The following is a 19,437-nucleotide window of genomic DNA, read 5'->3' on the forward strand; positions in this document are numbered from 1 at the left end:
AAAACTTAACTTTAAATAGTTCATTAATATTAAATAGGGTTTGATGCAACTAGAACTGAAATTTTAAAAATGCTGTTATATTCAGAATATTTTAGTGATATATATGTACTCAATTTACACTTCTAAATACTCCTGCTGGGTGTTGTTTCCAAATTACCACTAAAGCGTTCATCATATTCTGAGGAAATATTAATACATTTACTACTTTCTAATATTCAAACACTGGAGTTACCTGTTTTATTATGATGATTTTGCATATGTTTCTCTACCTCACAGGCAGAACTGGCAGTGCATCTTACTTAACATTTCTCTTTTTGAACATAGTTCAAACACTTTCTAAACTTCCTATTCCACCTCTCCTTCCCTATCTTCGAATCCCAAATTTCCTTGATTAATGGTTGCAGATATTATTTCCAGACATGATATTTCCAGTATCATTTGAATTCACTGGGCAAAACATTATTTTTTTGCGAGACCTTTGTGTATTTATCTGCCCACTTGTGCATAAGAAGGAAGATTTCACCTTATTTAGTCCTGCTCTTAGCAAAAATTAAGTAAATTGTTTTCTTACAGTGAAAATCCTGGTAGTCTTTTTCTCAGTGGCATGGCTCTCCTGTTCCCAGGTATGGAATGGGACACAAAACTTGGCTCTTGGGAGGCTAGGAGATACTTGGGGGAAGGCTGGGCATCAACATAGTGTAAGATGACTGGGCAAGGAGGCTGGGATCTTGGGTAGGTGTGAAGTGGCTGGTTTGGGAATAAATTACTGCTCAGGAGGGGAGCCCAGTGCTGGAAGCTGGGTGTAGAGGCTGAAGTGAGGCAGGAAGGGAGAGCTGGGGCTGCCAGGGGAGCAGACGCTCAAAGGGTCTGTTTGGTGTTTGTTTGTATGTGGGGCTGTCTGTGACACAGCTGATGTAGGAATAATGAAATAGCATTTTCGCTGTAACACATGAGAACAGGATTCCCTTAAGACTTATTTTACTGTTTGAAAAGCTGGAATGCAAAGCTTAGGCTCAAATGTTCATGGCTTACACGTCTAAAGTTGGATATGTGAAGGAGTGGCCTTATGTCCACAGATGCCAACTTCTCCATCTGTTGCTGACTTCAGCAGTTAGTGCAAGTATTCAGCACATTTTACTAATCAGCCATTTGTGGGCTGATTCAGAGCCTCCTACAGGCCATGTAAATCTTTTCCTTGAAGTGTTTTAAATACCTCTTTTTAGCTGATGGCTTTTAAAACTGCCGGTTCAGTAACCATCCAATGTCACTGAGTGAATTAGTTGAAGACTTACTCCAAGAATTCCACTTATTTGCTATCAAGCAGGCTGTGTTCTTCCTCTGCCTGCTTGGAGTATTTAATAAGAAAACATTGTAATTATATTGAAAAATTAATATACTAAGTTAAATCCCATTAACTTACTGATCATGGAAGATGTTTTCAAAAGCACAAGCATGAGTTTGGAATATAAGTTCCATTAAGTTTCTGTAAAGTTGAAAAGTATCAATAAATGTGAACAGTTTTGAAACTTACAGAGAAAAGATTCTGAGATTTTGATGTTGAACTGCCTTTCATCAAGTAATAATACCCTGAACCTCAGCTAGCCTATAATCTTAATGAAGAACTAAGGCTGCCTATTGGAAAAACAGCTTACTGAGTAGACATGCTGGTATATAATAATGTTGGGATTTTTTTCTGAGAAAGCTTACAGAAAGCAAAAAAATATAAAAGCTAATTAGAAAGAGGCAGTTAAGGACAATAGTTCTTCAGAATAATATCTCCTCTGTACTTCTCTACAATATGTTTTTGTTTATAAAATTGTTATAGTCCTGGCAAAAATGTATAATGACCCAAACCATGAAAAAGAGAAATATTATGAGAGTTAGCATACAGACCCAAACTGCCAAGATTATTACCTGAAGAAAATAATCTCCCATTTGAAATTATTCTTCTGTGAAGAAGGTCACTGAGGCAAGAATGAAGTTTTCCATGGCACAAATCATTAATTAAGGTACTTGAAGAATGAATATATAGCTTAACACTCTAATGCTTTGTAACCATTTCTGGCCAGAAAAAAAAATAATTAAAAATCTCTCCTTTAATCATGTGAGTAGGGAACATAAAGTTTATCAGTATCTGATTTCATAATAAAGTAGTTTTCAATTACTTTAAAGCTGAAATGCTCACTTGGGTAAAATTTATCCTTAATGTTTGTAAAGGGGAAAACATTTTGAAAAGGGGGGATAATCAGTTACTGTTCAGAAATCTGTTTCACAACAAGATGACAATGTAAATGTATGAAGATGAGGTGAAAGAACAAACAATATAACCCTGCTTAGTATCAATACTGTAACCATACTGTATAATACTGTAAAAATTCCTAACATATTTTCAAGTATTTGTGACATTTGAGCCTTTTAAAACATCTAGAAGCTTCAGTAAGTTCAGCTGTACCAGAGCTGTGAGTAGCACTGCTGTTTATCTCTTTGCATGTATGTATGTTTTGTCTGAAGAGCTTTGGAACTGGTTTTGTAGTCAGAAGTCTCCAATGACAGGAATCATTCTGTATATCACAGCATATATAAAGTATGTCCTGTAACCTTTCAAAAAGCTACTACACCACTTTGACTTGTCTCCTTGCAAATGAGACAAATTAAATAGAATCATAAATATAAAGTTTACACATTTTTGCAATTAAATACTTATTACAGTTGTATAATATACTTGATGTCAAACTTAGACCTGTATATTACTGTTGTCCCTATTTCTATATAGTATAGAAACTGAACAAAAATAATCATTATTAGTTTTTAAGTTAGTAAGAACTTCAAACTAAAACAGAGTAGTTATACAGTTAGTACTATGCAGTTATGGAGCCGGTGAATTTCTAAAATTCTGTCAATGCTTATGTTTTGTATGAATTCCCCTTGTTCATATTAAGTATGTGTTGTTGACAGTCAGTGGTTTTGTCATTTTCAGAGAAGTGTAGAAGGTAATAAATAGCCATCAAGAAAAAAGGAAAGTGAGCATTTGTGTTTTCTCTGCACTTTGTTGTGTTAGTTTGAGCACTCACTCCTAAAATGGCTGAGCAGTTCATATGAAAAAGAAGCTTCAATCAGAAGAAGATATTCACCATGCCACCATGCAGCTCTTCTTAATTCCTTCTGGCAGGATTTGTGCTATAAAATCTCCAAACTTCCTTTATATGTCCTGCCTAAATCAATTTATCCACTGTCTACCATTTTCTTGCCCAGCTTGTCATTTGTGAGGATGTTCCAGGAACATAAAGCATTCTCACTTTCTTCTCTTATGCCTCTCATTTCATTCCTATTTTATTGAACCATTTTCTGTGCATGTCATAGGCACCAGCAACAGTTCTGAGAGCTGTTTCTCTATCATTCTCCTAAATATGTTAGCATATCAATATTTAGTAAACAAAACCAATGTTTTATTCTCTAGATTATTATACGTATTATCCTCACCATTTCAAATTTGTTTCTCAGAATTCTACTGGTTCTATACTTATTATTCTCTCTGTTAGTAGTCACTGTCTTGACTAATGTTGTGATTTCTTCCCCTATATATTCCTTTCTAGAGTAATGCCCATGAATTTGCAGAAACAATAATGCCATTCTCTTTAGAACGTTACATACATGAGACACAATTTATATGACAATAAAGGTATACAAAATTCACTATACACTTTGGAAATAGTCACGTCCCCCACTCACCTGAACATCTTACTTTGTTCCTCTCAGACATGCAGCCTTGCCTTTTTCATCTTTTCAAAGGTTGATTTTACGTATCTTGAAGCATTGCACATCTTCAGTACCTCTGCTTAACTGCCATCTTTAGTCACTTCTGTTGTTCTCCATTTTTTCTTAATTATATTTGATACTGTCTATTCTTCTGACAGGTGCTGTCCTTAACTGTTTTTTCTGAAGCAAAAGACACTATTTTTTCCTTCTCCAAAGTCAATCACCTTTCTTTGCACTTCTTTCTTATGTAATCTGTTCTACTGTTCATCATTATTTTCTTTTGTTGTTGTTGTTGTTCTGGAGGAAGGAAGGTATAAAAAACCTTTACAGCCTTCCTATCCCATTTTCCACATGGGCTCTGCTCAGCCACTCTCTGCCTGCTTCTACATCATACCTGTTCATAATCCTATTTCATCTATGTCGAGAAAATCCTCATCCAATTCCAGATGACCAGAAGGCTGTACTTCTTCATCAAAGTGAGAAAATGGAAACAAAAGCCATTCCTGAATTACCTTTAGATTAATTATGGTAGTTTGTTCTACTTTTTATGCACAACAGAAGGATACTGGGAAGATGGCTGCAAGTGGAACATGAGTGTGCACAGCATTCAACACAGTGCTCTCTAAGACCAAATCATCAGGTCTGTTACCGCTGAAGATCAATAGATCATGCGGACACAGGTTGAGGTGTGGTAAAGAAAGAGCAGAGTTTATTTTTCCTCCCAGGATTTATAGGCTTCTTACCATGGCCAGGGATTGGATGGTCAGGATAACACTTTCTCACTGCACTGGCCATGAGAGATGTCCATCAGAAGATGTGTAACAGAAAGAATGTATACATATCTATGTTTACAGTTACTGTCCTGGGAAAGTCCTTAGAAAACTATGTTAGCAAGCTCAGAAGCTGCGTTTTCAGGGTGACACAGGTCCTCCATTATTGTCCACCACTCTGTTAACTCTTGGAGATTCTGAACTTGTTTTACACAATTTAAATAGCTGGTAACCAGTTTGCTCCCATCAGCAGCTGCTACTGACCAAACCAAGTGTCTGAAAAAATAAGATTTTTGAGATGTCATATCTGGCCTTCCAAGTATGCTGTAAGATGTGGATAGCCCAGTAGAAAAGATTAAAATGAGACATATGTGGCCTTTTCAAGAACCCTGTAGAAAGTTCCTAGCTAGATGTCTCATTTTACAGAAGTCTTTCATATTATTTTTTAACATACTGATGAAGTGTTAATATCTGTGGATTTCATTCCTGTGTGCATAACATAAAATTATTTCATTTCTCACAGGAGCCCTTGTAGCTTCCTTTGAACCTCTTCTCTGAAACTTGATGCATTTTTCTTTAATTTTTATTTGATAGTGATTCTTTAGCTCTATGGAACTGTCATAAAATGTCTTGTTTAACCACTGGTACCTGAGGCTTCCCAAATACAATGCTAAGAAAGCAAGTATTGCATATGTGAAGACTAAACTGATTATCCATTAAAAATTCAGTTTGAAGACTCACATTATCAATTTATGTAATTCAGATGATACAGAGTACACATGAAAAGATGTCTTCAGAAATAATCTAGCTGAAAATGCAGACTGCTGAATGGAAATTTATCTAAAGGAAATGAAAAAGACGCTATATTGTTGCTTTTGATTCCCTTATGCCCATAAAACAAAACAAAAAAAAGAAATAGAGATTAATAAAAAAGAGATTTTGTGGGGGGAAGGTGGTGGGGGTTTTAGGGTTTTTTTACAAATATGCTTTCACTTACAGAACTGGACAAATAAAGAGTTCACCTTTTCTTGACATGGTGTATTCATGCGTACTTGGCAAGCTGGTATAACTAACAATATGTTACAAGTGCTCCCAAGTAGTTTAAGAATAGTTCTATCCAAGAAAGAGGCAGGCAGGAACTCAGGATATCAATGGGGACTTGAAGATAAAAGTATTTCCATCAGTCCAAATTATGCCAATCTTCCCACATTAAGGTTCATTTTTTTTCCTTTTCTTTTTTTTCCTTCCCAGGATAGTTAATTGGTCTGATCACAAAAAGGGCTTTGTTTAGAGATTCCTTTATCTCAAGGCCCAAAAGCAACTTGTCTGAACTTCTGGGTGATTAGAACGAAGGGTCCCAAATGATAATTTCTTCACTGTACCTACAGTGTATCTTTTGAACTACCAACAATTTTGATTTAGAGACTTGATGGAGAAGCCTCCATATATCAGGAATGTTATACCAATAGTTAACTGTCATCACTGCTAAAATGGTGAACCTAATTTTTTTTTTTCTGAATGTGAACAGTTTTTTGTCTTTTACTGTGGCCTTTTTTAATACCTTTGCCTACTGGATTAAGCAGTTTGCCATTATCAAATTTATATTACCATATGGTTGCATATTTGCCTATCACACAGTCATTACTTAAGCTTCTTTTAGATAAACTAATCCATTGGGAGCCTGCTGTACAGTACTGGCATACTGTAGGATGTAAATGAGACAAGGTTTGAAGGTGGAATTAACAACAGGAAATTAATAGTAGGCAACTGATATAGTTGGAAGAAATGAAATTTCAAGTAGGCAGATCCTTCTGTTGGTCTGAATAGAATCAGCAAACTTCAGGCTAAGTAAAGATTGGGAGAAACTCTTCATTTTAACCTGATGTGGTAATCAGACAATTTAGGATAAGAAAAGTGATTGCCCTACATAATCACCTGCCCTGTGACTAGAAGGGCAGATAAAAATGTTAAGAATTCCTCTGAGCTAAAATAAGAGAGGAAATTATCAGCTGTGGAACACTGATAAATGAGTTGAAGGGCAGCTGCACTGGAGGATTATAATGTGCTGTAAAGCCACTATTTTATTCAGTCCATGATTTTGAGTGCATACAGCAGTTCTGAATTTTTGTTCCCAGGCTCAGCTGTTGAAGGTATTTTGTGGTCTCTCTGAGGCTGTGGGCTGAAAGGTCAAAGTTCTTTTGTGAAAAATGTTTCCCCACTGGGAAATGGGCTGTTAATTAAATAAAAGCTATTACTTCCTGCTACAAACCTTACTTCATTCTAATGTATTTTTTTCAGGTCTCAAATAATTTTTCTTTTCTCAGTTTTGAGTTCTTTCTTTTCTTTTTATTAAAGAAAAAATAAAGTGTGTGTATGCTATCCTGCTGATTTTTTTTTAGAAACATTTAAGGAGAAAGTACCGTCTTTATGTACCTACCTGATTTTCTTGCTATACATGTGAGGGCTGAGTTTGTCCTCTTAGCTATAGTATGGCATTAAGTACAGTTGTTTATTTGATTACTGAAATATAGTTTCAGCTTTCAAGGAAATACTCCCCCTGTGTAAATGTGCAACTTAGAATTTTTACCTTGTTAAAATTTCACATTTTATATTAGTTCAAAGACAGAGTTTTCCTCAAAGTCTTATTCAGTGCTAACTTCAAAGTGCTACTATTTCACAGCAATTTTCATTTGAAAACAGTGTTCTGAATGGAACACAAAATCCAAGTCTAGAAAAAAAAATGTTATTCTTTCCCAGGAAGATGAAAAATAATTTCCATAGCGCTAACTACTGTCAGGCAGGAGGCAGACATGCTCTCATTACTCTGCTTGGTCTTGTTAGCTCACATTGTTCCATTTATTACTGACCTGTGGGAAGGTAAACAATAGAAATGTATTGACTCAGTGCTGGAGTAGTTTTCATCTTATTGTAAGTCAGGATTTTTTAAAATGTACTATAAAAACAACGTACTTTCTTGCAGTGTATAAACTTGTGTGGCTTTAAGAAACACTAAATGACAGATTTTCAACTTTGGCATGTTTCCATTATTAAAAAAATTAACATTCACAGAGAATTCTCTTTAGCATAAGAGACAAATTTACAAATACCCAGGGATTAGAAATTATTTCTTTTTTATTTTACATAGTACTAATATTGTCAAAAACTTCCTTTTTCCAGATGACCCAAGACGTGCTCCTGTTTTTACTACTGTCTAGAAAAGAATATGGAAGCACAAATTTTATTTTTGTGGAGATCCAGGTCACACCGCAGATATTATTTCTGCTCAGTTCACACATTCATGTGCAGAGTTACAAGTTGTGAGTGCCCTCAAAACTGGAGTTTTAAACTTCACAGCACCTCTTTGCATTTAAAACCACACAATTTTAGGGCCGCTGCTCTTTAATGTTTTTATAAAAGATCTGGACTCAAAAATTGAATGTACATTAAGAAAATTTGCCAGTGATGCTGAAACAGGAGGGGCTGTGGACTCCCTCAAAGGCAGAGGGAGAACAGAGAAATCTGCATAGGCTGGAGAGCTGGGAAATCACCACTAGTATGAAATTTAGCAAGATTCTCCACCTGGGACAGGGTAATCCCTGTTATATGTATAGACTAGGGAATGAGAGGCTGGAGAGCAGTGCCATGGAAAGGGACCTGGGGGTCCTTCTCCATGAGCCAGCAGTGCCCTGGCAGCCAGGAGGGCCAGCCCTGTCTTGGGGGGCATCAGGGACAGCCATGCAAGGGAGAGGATTGTCCCGCTCTGCTTTGAGCTGGGACAGCCTCACCTCGAGTGCTGGGGTGTGCCACAAAGCAAGAAAGACTTCTGACTATCAAGTGGGTCCAGGACAGCCAAGTTGGTGCAAGGGCTCAAGGGCAAGACTTCTGAGGAGCAGCTGAGGTCACTTGTGTTGTCCAGCCTGGGGAAGTGAAGGTTGAGGGGTGCCCTCATCACAGCCTACAACTTCCTCAAGATGGGCAGTGCATACTCTAGTGACCAGCAACAGGACAGGAGGAAATGAAATGAAACCATGTCTGGGGAAGTTCAGATTGGACAGTTGGAAAAGGTTCTTCACTGGTCAAGTCACTGAAACAAGTTCCCCAGGGAAGTGGTCAGGGTCTGAAATGTGTCAGAGTTCCAAGAAGCATCTGGTCGATGTCATATGGTTTAGTTTTAGGTAATCCTGCAAAGAGCAGGGAGTTGGACTTGATGGTTCTTATGAGTCCCTTCCAACTTGAGGTATTCTTTGACTATGTGTTGCACCAGCCTGCTTTCTGCCAGCTACCTGGTAAAAAATGTTGTAAACACAGAATGAATCACAGTCATCCAAATTTGTCAGCTCCCAGCCATGCCTCTGATCCATCAGTAATGGAAGCTTATTTTTTGCAATGTTGGTTCTTTTACAATGACTCAGTAGGAAGTAGGAAGGTGTTTAGTTCTCTGCAGCCAGCATCCCTTTTCATTTGGACTATGTATATGAAATCTTTCCAGGACATATTTTAAAAAACTGACTGTACTCTGTCTCACTGTAAGATATATTAGCACCATTATTATATTTCTGGATGTACTTCAGAGATTGTATTAGTGAAGATGGCTCTACTCAGAAATAAAGTCACCTTTAGTCTAGTCAACATGCCAGTAAATATTCCTATATCCTGTTCTCTGAGTTTTGAAAGTAGACAGAATCCAGAAGGCTGGATTACTTTTCTTTTCATGTGGTTTCCTTCTTTGTAATAGCCTCTAATATATCTGAAAGGACAAAACATTCTTGATCTATGTGGTACAGGAACTTCAAACACACATGCTTGAGAAAAAAATCTTTTCTCCAGTGTCCTTTAGCTTCCTATTTGTCCAGCTGTCTGTTACTGCTACAGCACCACAAGCTGATGAGTTATACTGGTCTCCTGTGCACCGGGTCACGTGAGGATTTCACAGTGAACCTGAATAAGATCTTCCACATAACTGACCTTTCACAAGAGATGCTGGGCACAGCCAGCTGTGCCTTTAGGATGATGGGGACATTACTGATGATGTACTGATTTGTCATATCCATTGCATTCTTCTTTCCTCTGCTATCCATCTGACCAAGGATAAGCTAATCTATTTCAACCAGTTTTAGTTAGACAGCACTGCTGTCTTGTCTTGGACACTGTATATGAAAACATTTCTTGGCAGTTTTCAGTTTGTTCCTCTACTACTCTGCTGTTCCATCCTTTTTCTGAAATCTAGCTGTAGACTGCTTCAACAGTAGAAAGGCAGGGGATAGGCAGCAATACAGTCAGTTTCCCAGCACAGTATTTTGTAGGAGAGGGTTTGTGTACCAGAAGATGGCAAATCACTCTGAATGCCTTTGGTCATAAGCAGCAGTTAATGACTGAAAGTAGGGAGACTTTAGACACAGCAACCCTACATAATGATAACAGAGATCAAAGTATCACTCTGAGCAGTTAGGATGCCTACTTACTTATAGTTACAAAATGTTTTCGTATCTAAATATTTTATAGTGGCTTTTCCACTGCAAAGGCCTTACATAAAGGATTTCTCCATAGTACAGAAAATCCTTATCAGTGTTTTGGAAATAATGAGAATGGGCATAATATAAAACAGCATCTGTGTTTTCTGGCCTAGACATCTTACAGGAACTTCCCCACTGTATATGATTTGCAACAGTTGGACTCTTTGACTCTTGGGGATGAAAGAGTCCACCAAAATCCTTCCTTCTCAAATTAGTCAATAAATATGAGCTCTTACACTTTGGCTGAAGTCATGTGCAGGTGACTATCACTCCTGTAGCCAGACAAACCTTTCAGGCATGTCTGGATCCACGTTAATCCTCTTTCCTTCATATGAGTCATTTGTGATAAGGAAACACAGACAAGATTAAATTTCTATTAGACAGATGTGTAACTGGTTGGAAAGCTGTTCTCAAGAAACAGTTAATTATGCCTCTCTGTCAGACGAGATGCATTAAAGCATGCTCTCCAGGGACTGTACAATATTTAATTCATGATTGAAAAGACAGAATTAGCATTTAATGGTACTCATACTGCCTGGAAAAATACTACAAGATATTATGATCTTAAGAAATTATTTTAAGAATCTGGATGAAAGAATGACATGTAATGACAATAAAGATGAATACCAACTTCTGTGTTTATGCAGAAGTAATCTTTTGCATAATGCAAGTGAGGGAGCACTGACTCAGCAACAGTCCTGGAGACAATAGGTAGATCACAAGTTGCACATGAGACACCAGTAATTTTTAATTTTTATAGATTTTCATAAAGGATGTAACTCTTGTACTGGGATACATAGAAAGGATGATTATTTATAAAGCATACAAAGTGGTTCTTTTATTCTTCTTGACACTGGAAAAGTCTTATTTCTAGTTTGGAACATCACAACTGGAGAAGGCTTCTGACCAACTGAACTAATTCCAGAGGAGAACAGAAGAGTGATCAGAAAGCTAGGAAATATAATTTACGAGAAAATGTTGAACAAATAGAGGTTGTTTAATCTGCAGAAGAGGAAACTGAGGAAATATGTCTTTCAAATATAGAAGAAAAAAGAGAAGATATGGCCATAACCTTTGTCCCTTGGGGCCTCTTCTCACACCTGTGGGCACAGGAACACCAGCTCAGCCCTGGGCTCTTAGTCCATGCCTGCTTGTGGTGAGTGGGTACCGACCTTCAGCTCAGCTACAGCCAAACCTGTACATTACTGAAAACATTGACCCAGACCCTGACTCATAGGCTGGCTTTGTTGAACCTGTCTCAACTCTGTGGACCTGCCTTGAGATCCATGGGCTATGTTTGACCATGGCTACTCTCACTGGGCCTGGTACTAAGAGTTCATTTCCATTTTTAGTTCTGGTGAGGTTCTTTCCTTGTCAACTCTTTTGCTTTCTCCCTATATAATATATATATATATGTGTGTGTGTATGTGTGTGTGTATAAACACATCAGTATTTACATATATCACCAGCTGCACAAGTTCCTTGGGGTGGTTAAGCAATTACTCCTGCACATTATCTTCAGGTGTCCACTGACTGAATCAAGTAATTTCATTATGCCTCAGACCCAGGTGTCCTAATCTAGTCCACAGAAGTCTTTTTCCCACTTATGATTTCATATAAGAAGCCAGATGAGAACAAATTGGTTTTGGATCCACACAGTTTCCTTCAAAAAAAATGTGTTCCTACACACCTGTCATAAGCTTCTCCTGAATATGGTTTTGGGTCTTCATCTTATCTAGACAGCTGATATACTTCCATTTTTTTCTTGAAGGGAGAAGTTTCTAGAGGCAGGGTGTCTTCAGACTTTTGTTGTTAAGAGGCCTTTAACTTTTTGCCTTCACAGGACTAGGTGTTTGAGCTCCAAAGTTGTGTGTGTCAGCAGCTGAGAGGTTGAAAGTCAGGAGTGCCAAGCAGGATAACCACCAGTGAAACCTGTTATGAAAACACCAAAAAGGAGCCTCCCTCCAAGATTAATATACATTCCACCAGAGTGGAATCAGTCTAAATTAGTGGCTTTCTTGAGTGGTATCTCCATTGCTGACATTTGCTCAACTGCTATCGGGAGTTCCCTCCACACCTTTACCAAGTGTTTTGCCATTTCAGAAGCATCCAGGTATAATACAGTGTGTGGTAACATGTTTCTGTAGTGCTTAATGCATGAAGTATGCCATGTCTCCCTACCAAGCACTGTGAGTGTTAGGAAGACCTGCAGTATGAATATAAATCTGGATAATCTATATTAATAATTTCTGGTTTGAAGATTAAAAATTATTTACATATCAGTTAATGAAGCTGTTAAAGATGTGCTGGTTGTGAGCACACTTCTTTCACACACTCCTCCATGTGTTTGAGTCTCTCTTTCAGCTCTCAACCTTGGGTTTCTGTTATGGAAAAGAAAGTTAAACAGTCTCCATGTTAGGTATGTAGTAAAGCCAACAAGCCTGATAGAAAGGAAGTGGAACGTAAGCTAGGCTGGTGGATACTGCATGGATATGAAACTATGTGGTCCTGAGGTTTTGCAGGACACTCAGCATGCACATCCATGTAAGATGCTTACATTGACAGATAAAGGTATTTGTGAAACAACTTTCCTCTTGCTACTGCAGGTTTCACTTCTGAAGGTAGATCTTAATCCAATATTCTAAGAGTCCATCCTTTTGATCATGGATATGATCATGCCTACTAATAAATAGATTTTTATTTCTTCTAATAACGACATTACATCTTATTATTGCTTTTAGTAGAAGAACTGAAGTCTCCTTAGACATTGAAATTCCTGGAACATTGATGAACCATTTCAGCAAAAAGATCCAGCCTGTGTGATACAGTCATAAAGCTTGACATCACTGCTCTTGGCTGGGCCACTCCTCTTCAAATACTACTGATTTCAGCAGCAGTATCTGAAGAGAAAGAGGGTGCTTTGCAGTATGAGAGTGGGTGTTACAACTTTCATAAGTTCATCAGCACTAATCCTTTACTGTGAAGTTGCTGGGGTGTGGGTGGAGGGAGGAAGAGCATTTATTTCAGAAAAAGAATATTATTGCTGTATTCTCATACTAACACTGGAAATAGTATTCTAGTGAACTATAGGGTTCACTGCAGTACACAGCTAGAGACGCTGGAATGAAGTGAAGCTCGTCCTATTTGGATTTCTTCCATCTAATTTTATTTTCCAAAGCTACATCCGTTCTTGGACAAAGAGGATCATATAGACAGAGCTGAATTAAGTTGTGGTCCCTGACTGCAGGGCTTGCTCTTATGGCTGGCTCTTTTTCAGGGCACAAAAATGAAACAGGAAACTCCTTGTGTCCTACTGTGTTGTACATATGCACATGGACCTATCTTCATTTCCCTTTTTTAAGCATTTGTTTCTTTTACGATGTGAATATTATGTAATTGTATTCATTTTTGTTTGTTTCTTCCAGAATGTTCTAATTGTGGAGGTAAGCTGGGTGCTTATGTCATATTGTACTTAGATAAAGTCACACAGCCAAATCATGATTGGCTATTCAGTTTCTAAATCCTGTGTTTACACTTCTTTCTCTGGGAGGTGGCAAAGAGGGAGAGGGGTTGATTTGCTTAATGGCCTCTCAGTCTTTTTTCAATTGCATGACAGATCTAACTACATTGCTGTCACTAACTGGTGCTCTGCCTTGTGATATCCAGGAGTCTTTGTTTCTGCCTCATTTGATTTGTTCTTTCTGTGCTTTCATCAACTCCTGTTCTTCAAGTTGTTCTGTTTCTTGGAGGACCGTGAATCAATTGCAGTGATGCCCTGCATTTCTCAGGTGCATGACTTTGAAACAGTGGCCCTGCTTATGTTTTACAGCCTTAGGGTTGTTCACAGTCTGGTTGGGAATGTCAGTCATTCCCTCAATGCCCCCGACTCCTGCATCCGGCTCTCAGCCCAGCAGTGTCCCCAGGGGACAGCCCATCACAGAGCTGTGCTGATGTAAGTCAGCAGTGTTCAGTTGCAGAGGGAAAGAACATGTCCCTTCACTGGTGCTCCAAATTCTCATATGATTAAGATAGGTGATTCTCTGAAAATGTTGAATAAGCAACTGGGACAGCTAGAGAGCCCGTTAGGATTTGCCTGGCATTTCAGAACCAGTCTACTGGTTGTTTGGGAAGTAAGCTGGACAGTGTAATGAGCTGTATACTGTTGAAATTTCTTCTCTTAGCAAAGGATGGGAAAAAAGCCATCAGCTACAAAGATGGCTGGTTACCTCAATAGCTGCCAAGAGTTCCATATTTACCCATTACAACTGCTTTAACATAAATTAAAAATGCCCACAGCAAATTTTGTTAATGCTATTAAACAGCTGGAGGGCAGAGACAAGGTGTTGCTAATCTACCCCCAGAGTTCAGGATCAGCAGCTACTCTCCATGGTCAGTTTTCTAGCCAGCTACCTACTGATCTCATTGAGATTATATTGGACATGGCAGCTCTGGAGAAAGCACATTTGTACTGTGCTAATAAAACAAAAAATAGGGCAGATTTAGTCAAGACATGGAGATATGTTGACATACTGTGATCTCAAGCATAATATGAAAAGTCTAATCTCTGCATCCTTGTAGTGCCCAGTACAATCATCTCCAGTCCCGAGTTACATCCCAAGTAACATAGCTGTTTTCAAGAGGAGGTGGACAGTCCTTGAACTGATAATTTTATGAATAGAAAGTGCTTACTTCAAAGAGTGTAAGCTCAATTATAACCTTTTTTGGATGTGGTTTACAATGCACTGGAAAAATAAATCATCTCTATAAAATAGGAATGTGGAACTTCTCAGTCATTGTCCAGATTTCCTCCTTTCAGCTTTCCTTTTTGTTTTACTTACTTTATCTTTCTTGTTTTATAAGGATATTGTTGGAACTGGAAGAACCATGAAGGTTCTTCTTAACAATATAGAAAAATACAAGCCGAAGATGATTAAAGTGGCAAGGTGAGTAAAACAATCATGAAACTTAGTAATTACTTAGTCTAGTCCAGCATATTTTCCAGAGTAGATTCCCATTCAGAGATCTTGCTTTAATTTGATGCTGCAGTATGAAGGAGAGCTGTGCAGAGGAGCTGCCTGAGGCACTAAGGGGAGGGTGAAAGAAAGGAGGGGAAATGCTTTTGTATTGTTCTGCCTTGGCAATGACCATCCAGCCATTTCAAGACTGGCACTGATGGACTTGGGAGGGGAATACACCCAGCTCTTCCCTGCAATCAGGATGTTGTCAGGAAGACAAACAGAACAAGAGCAGTGACTCACATGGCTCAGAAGATTTTTGATAAAGGGCATAGTTTTTATGTGTGTTATTCAGTTACATAGCTAGATTTAAATGGGGTTTATTTTATTTTTAATTGCAGTTTGTTGGTGAAAAGAACATCTCGGCCTGATGGGTACAGACCAGATTGTAAGTGGTGTTCTGAAAATCTCTACTTGACAGTAGAAGAAGTTACCACTACTCTGACACTTGCCTTTCATAATATTCTATGGACTTCTAGGAGCATTGTAAAATACTAGTTGTCAGTGGGTCTATGGGATGCAATGGAAGGATTTGTATAATTGTCATTTGGAAAGCCTACCCTACTTAGGTTTTCCACAGAATACTAACTTTTTTGGGAAATTTTGAAAGGGCTTAATTTTATCAATGAAAGGTGAGTGTTTTATCTTCTGTCTCTGACAAACAGTATAGAAGAGAATACCCATTTCTTCTTTTTCCTTCCTCATTGCATCTCTGGAGGAGCTGCAGGATTCCATCTGAGCATAAAAGGTGTTTTATTGTGACTAAGTATTAACAAGTTTAATATTTTTTTTTTTTATTCAGAAAAACACTTCTGTTTTTTTTTCAGTATTATTTTTCAAAGGCAAAACACTGATATTGTAATTAAATCCCACCCCCTAAAGAGCAGAAGATGAATTGGGCTTTTTAAACTTTCTCCTGCTGCTCAGTTTGCACCACACCAGCACCATTTCTCTCTAAATTATTGGTCCTTATACAGTGTTATGATGAAGCTGTAAATGGAGCTATACCAAGCAATTGTCATTTTAGACTTACTTAGAATAAATGATGTAATAATAGGTATGTGGCTAAATACGAAAAGAATAGATCCATCTAGAAGAGATCGACCAGTATTTGCTACTGAAGAAGTATCTGGTTAGCTGAGCTGGGGAGGAGGGTAGAAGGAGAGTAGGCAGGTGAGTATCAGGAGGCAGCATGGAGGGTTTTGATTTGGGATGTGGGAAAGAGGAAAAATTTATGAAAGAAAAACTACTTAAATGTTGGGCATGACCCTGGGGTTTTAGTCCTGTTATCTGAACTATAATCCAAACATTTTGTTGTACAATTTTTTATACAGTGGAGTAGTATTTTTAACATTTAGAATTTAGTCCAGTAAATTCAGGCATATATTTGACTGGATTCACTAATGCTAAACATATAAAAGAGGCAATACAATTACTTCATGAAGGGCAGCTTTATATTTTTATGTATTAACTTTTGAATGAAACAAATTTTATCCTTGTTTATTCATTGTGTTACAAATTTTATAAAACACCAGAGATCTCTTTTGTACATCACTGACAGTGCTGTATCATTTCCTCACTTACCTAAATTTACAATTCCAATAACTCTCAATCTGAAACAAATGAATAAATTCCTTAACTGAATACCTGTAGAATTTTTTATGTGGACCTATTTTTCTGTCTGTAAGACTGGGTTTTCCTCTAGTTATGCAGAGAACAATTTGGAAAGAGTCTGACTTGTTTTATGTAGTGCTGAACTTCACACTCAAAAAGATGCATGTCTGTGCTTAGCTTCAGGTGTGTGAGTTGTATAATTGAGGAGCACTGCATGCATTAACTTTGTTAAGCATGTGCTTGAATCTTCATGAGGTTGGGGCTTTTAGAAGCATTTCACATGTTTTGGTAGCGTAAAATACGAGATAGATTTTGCCATTCTTAGCAGAAAATATATAGATCTCTAAAAGTTACTTTTGATTTCATCCTCTCCTCTCCCTCTCCTCCCCTTCCCATTAATTGGCTACTGCAGACCAAGATGTTTCAGATTCAAAGGTAACATAGCCCCAGCTGTTATATATCAGTAGAGTTTGCTTGTTGAGGACCACACATGAATTTAATGGCTTGTAACTGCCACTGATCTTGTATTGATGGTGTTTTCTATTTGTCTCAATACAGATTATGGATTTGAAATTCCAGATTTGTTTGTGGTAGGCTATGCCTTAGACTACAATGAGCACTTCAGAGATCTAAATGTAAGTTTCTTATTTAAGAAACAGTTTAAAAAGTCACTGATCTACTTTTCCTGTATGTATTGCCATAAACATCCCATAATTTGTATCATTTTTTGGGGCCCTGTAGAAGTATATCTTTGACGTGGTTGGGATTTGGGATCCTTTCAGTGAATACAAAACTCCCTACAAAACCTTAAATAATCCAAAGGAGTCCCTGCTCAGTGCTGTGAACAGTTCCTGCCCCCAAGAGTTCCCTAAATTTCCATCCTCTGTGAGCCTAGGGCTCCTCAGGACCACCACTGCCAGTATGTGCTGAGACAGCAGCAAAAGTGCAACACAGACACAGGTCAGACATTCTCTGGATGCTGTGCTGCCTGTCCCCTTTCTCTGAGAAGTGAGGATGGAAAAAAGGTGCAAACTTTTCCTTTGCTTCTTGTGGTACTCCCAGGGGTGCACCTCAAAGCTGGGAATTCCAAGTGGGAAAAAGTGCTGTAGCTAGAAAGCTAAATCAGAATTCCAGATGTCTGGAAAGGAAAGAGTAATTGTAAGATCAGTAGGTTGGACAAGCCCAAGTATTTCTGAACAATGAATTAATAATTAATAATGTACTCAACCATGCTTTTGCAATTTGTTCTGTTTTTTTTCAGCACATATGTGTTATCAATGATCATGGCAAAACAAAATACAGAGTTTAAAGCGGTAACATCCACACCTGGATATTTCTGTGAAGCAGAAATTTGACTACAGTCCCACAAGCATCTCCCAGAAAAGCAATTCAACTGACTTGTATGTCTTTCAACTCAGTATAATAAGGGCTTTACTCTAGAGATGCTAATGAATATTTACAGAAGTGAGAGCTCTTATCTAAAATGTGAAACATAGGACTTTAACATTTACTACCTTTATTAAGTATTAAAATTACCACCTAAGATGCCTTTTGACTAATACCTTGTATGCCTCAGGTCTCATTGTGAACACATCTTTTCTTTGCTCAGTCCTTCATTCCACTTACTGCAATTTATGTACTTCATGGTGTTGCACAAGATAGTTTAAAAGTGCCATTCTGTGCATGAAGATTATTTAACAAGATTTTATTGACTTCATCATGCCTCTAGCCTTGGTCAGATATGTTGCTAACAAATTGAAAGCATTATTTTGATTTAATTCCACAGTTCAAGTTGTGTTGTGAAGTTCTGTGTTGTGTTGCAGTTCATTACTCACTCTTCTGAACGAAGTTTTAGCTCTCAGAATGTGCTGAATTACAGTGCAGGTCAAAATGAACCTTTGCAAGACACTGTTGACCCAAAATTGGAATATATCATGGTTCTGGTATGTCATGTAGCCATAGATCTGACGTGTTTAATGTGCTGAATTTTAATCAAGACAAACCAATGCCAGGCAGGTTTGAATTTCTGCATGGTATCCCCTTCTTCTCTATGACATAAACAGTGTTCTCCTGAGCTTATATTCTTAACTAAACCTCATTAAGCACAAAAGTTTAATTTTAGTCAGACAATTATTCAGTTATGATTGATTTTTTTAACTCTCTAAGTTGAGATTTCTTGTAACTATCTGTCATCTTCACGAATACAGATCTGACTATGCTGAAGAAGACCTGTATAGAAATAAAAGAAGAAATGTATAGGACAACCCAGAAAATCAGTTAATGCATGAGTGCTGTAGATCCTAGACTCCTTTCTTTATAGATCATGTTTGAAGAAGTTTGTGAATTTTGGGTACTGTATTAGCTGTGAAAAATTTAATTCTGTATTGAATATAAGTGTTCTTAACAACTTTTTGAGGGAAACCAGTGCCAAGTAAGTAGCTGTGTATCAGCAGCTTTGCTCTGAGCTGTGAGAGGCAGATTGTTACTAGCTGCAGATTCCTATAAACTAATAAAGAAACATTAAGAATACTTGTTACATTGCAGAGTTGTTTGTTTTCCCACTTCAGCATGTTTTGCATATCCCATAAAAGTTTTTAAAAAATATGCATTTACCTGGTAATCTAAACATACCATAATAATGTATTCTGTAGCTGATAAGCTATTGTTATTTGGATAAAATCCACGATGTTAAGGGAATGAAAAAGATCAAAGAACTATGATGATTGCTAGAGAAATGCCTTAGCTCATCTCTACGCCTTTAACTTCTAT

At 37.6% G+C, this 19,437-nt stretch overlaps 1 protein-coding gene across 6 annotated transcripts in view; it reads left to right on the plus strand.

The window, feature by feature from the left end:
• PRTFDC1 (phosphoribosyl transferase domain containing 1) overlaps positions 1–19,200 on the plus strand; it is a 42,403-nt gene extending 23,203 nt beyond the window's left edge. For 5 of the 6 annotated variants that reach the window (XM_015619566.2, XM_015619564.2, XM_019005796.2 and 2 more), the window contains 5 exons: positions 13,465–13,482; positions 14,900–14,982; positions 15,396–15,442; positions 17,227–17,303; positions 17,930–19,200. In XM_015619566.2, coding sequence (XP_015475052.1) covers positions 13,465–13,482; positions 14,900–14,982; positions 15,396–15,442; positions 17,227–17,303; positions 17,930–17,977 — 273 coding nt within the window. In that variant the 3' untranslated portion in view covers positions 17,978–19,200. Of the gene's footprint in view, positions 1–13,464; positions 13,483–14,899; positions 14,983–15,395; positions 15,443–15,772; positions 15,803–17,226; positions 17,304–17,929 lie in introns of those variants that run through there. The other variant, XM_015619569.2, reaches the window with a different exon arrangement.
• Positions 19,201–19,437: the final 237 nt, after the last annotated feature.

This window comes from Parus major, chromosome 2, assembly GCF_001522545.3.
Source record: "Parus major isolate Abel chromosome 2, Parus_major1.1, whole genome shotgun sequence".
NCBI classification, from domain to species: domain Eukaryota; kingdom Metazoa; phylum Chordata; class Aves; order Passeriformes; family Paridae; genus Parus; species Parus major.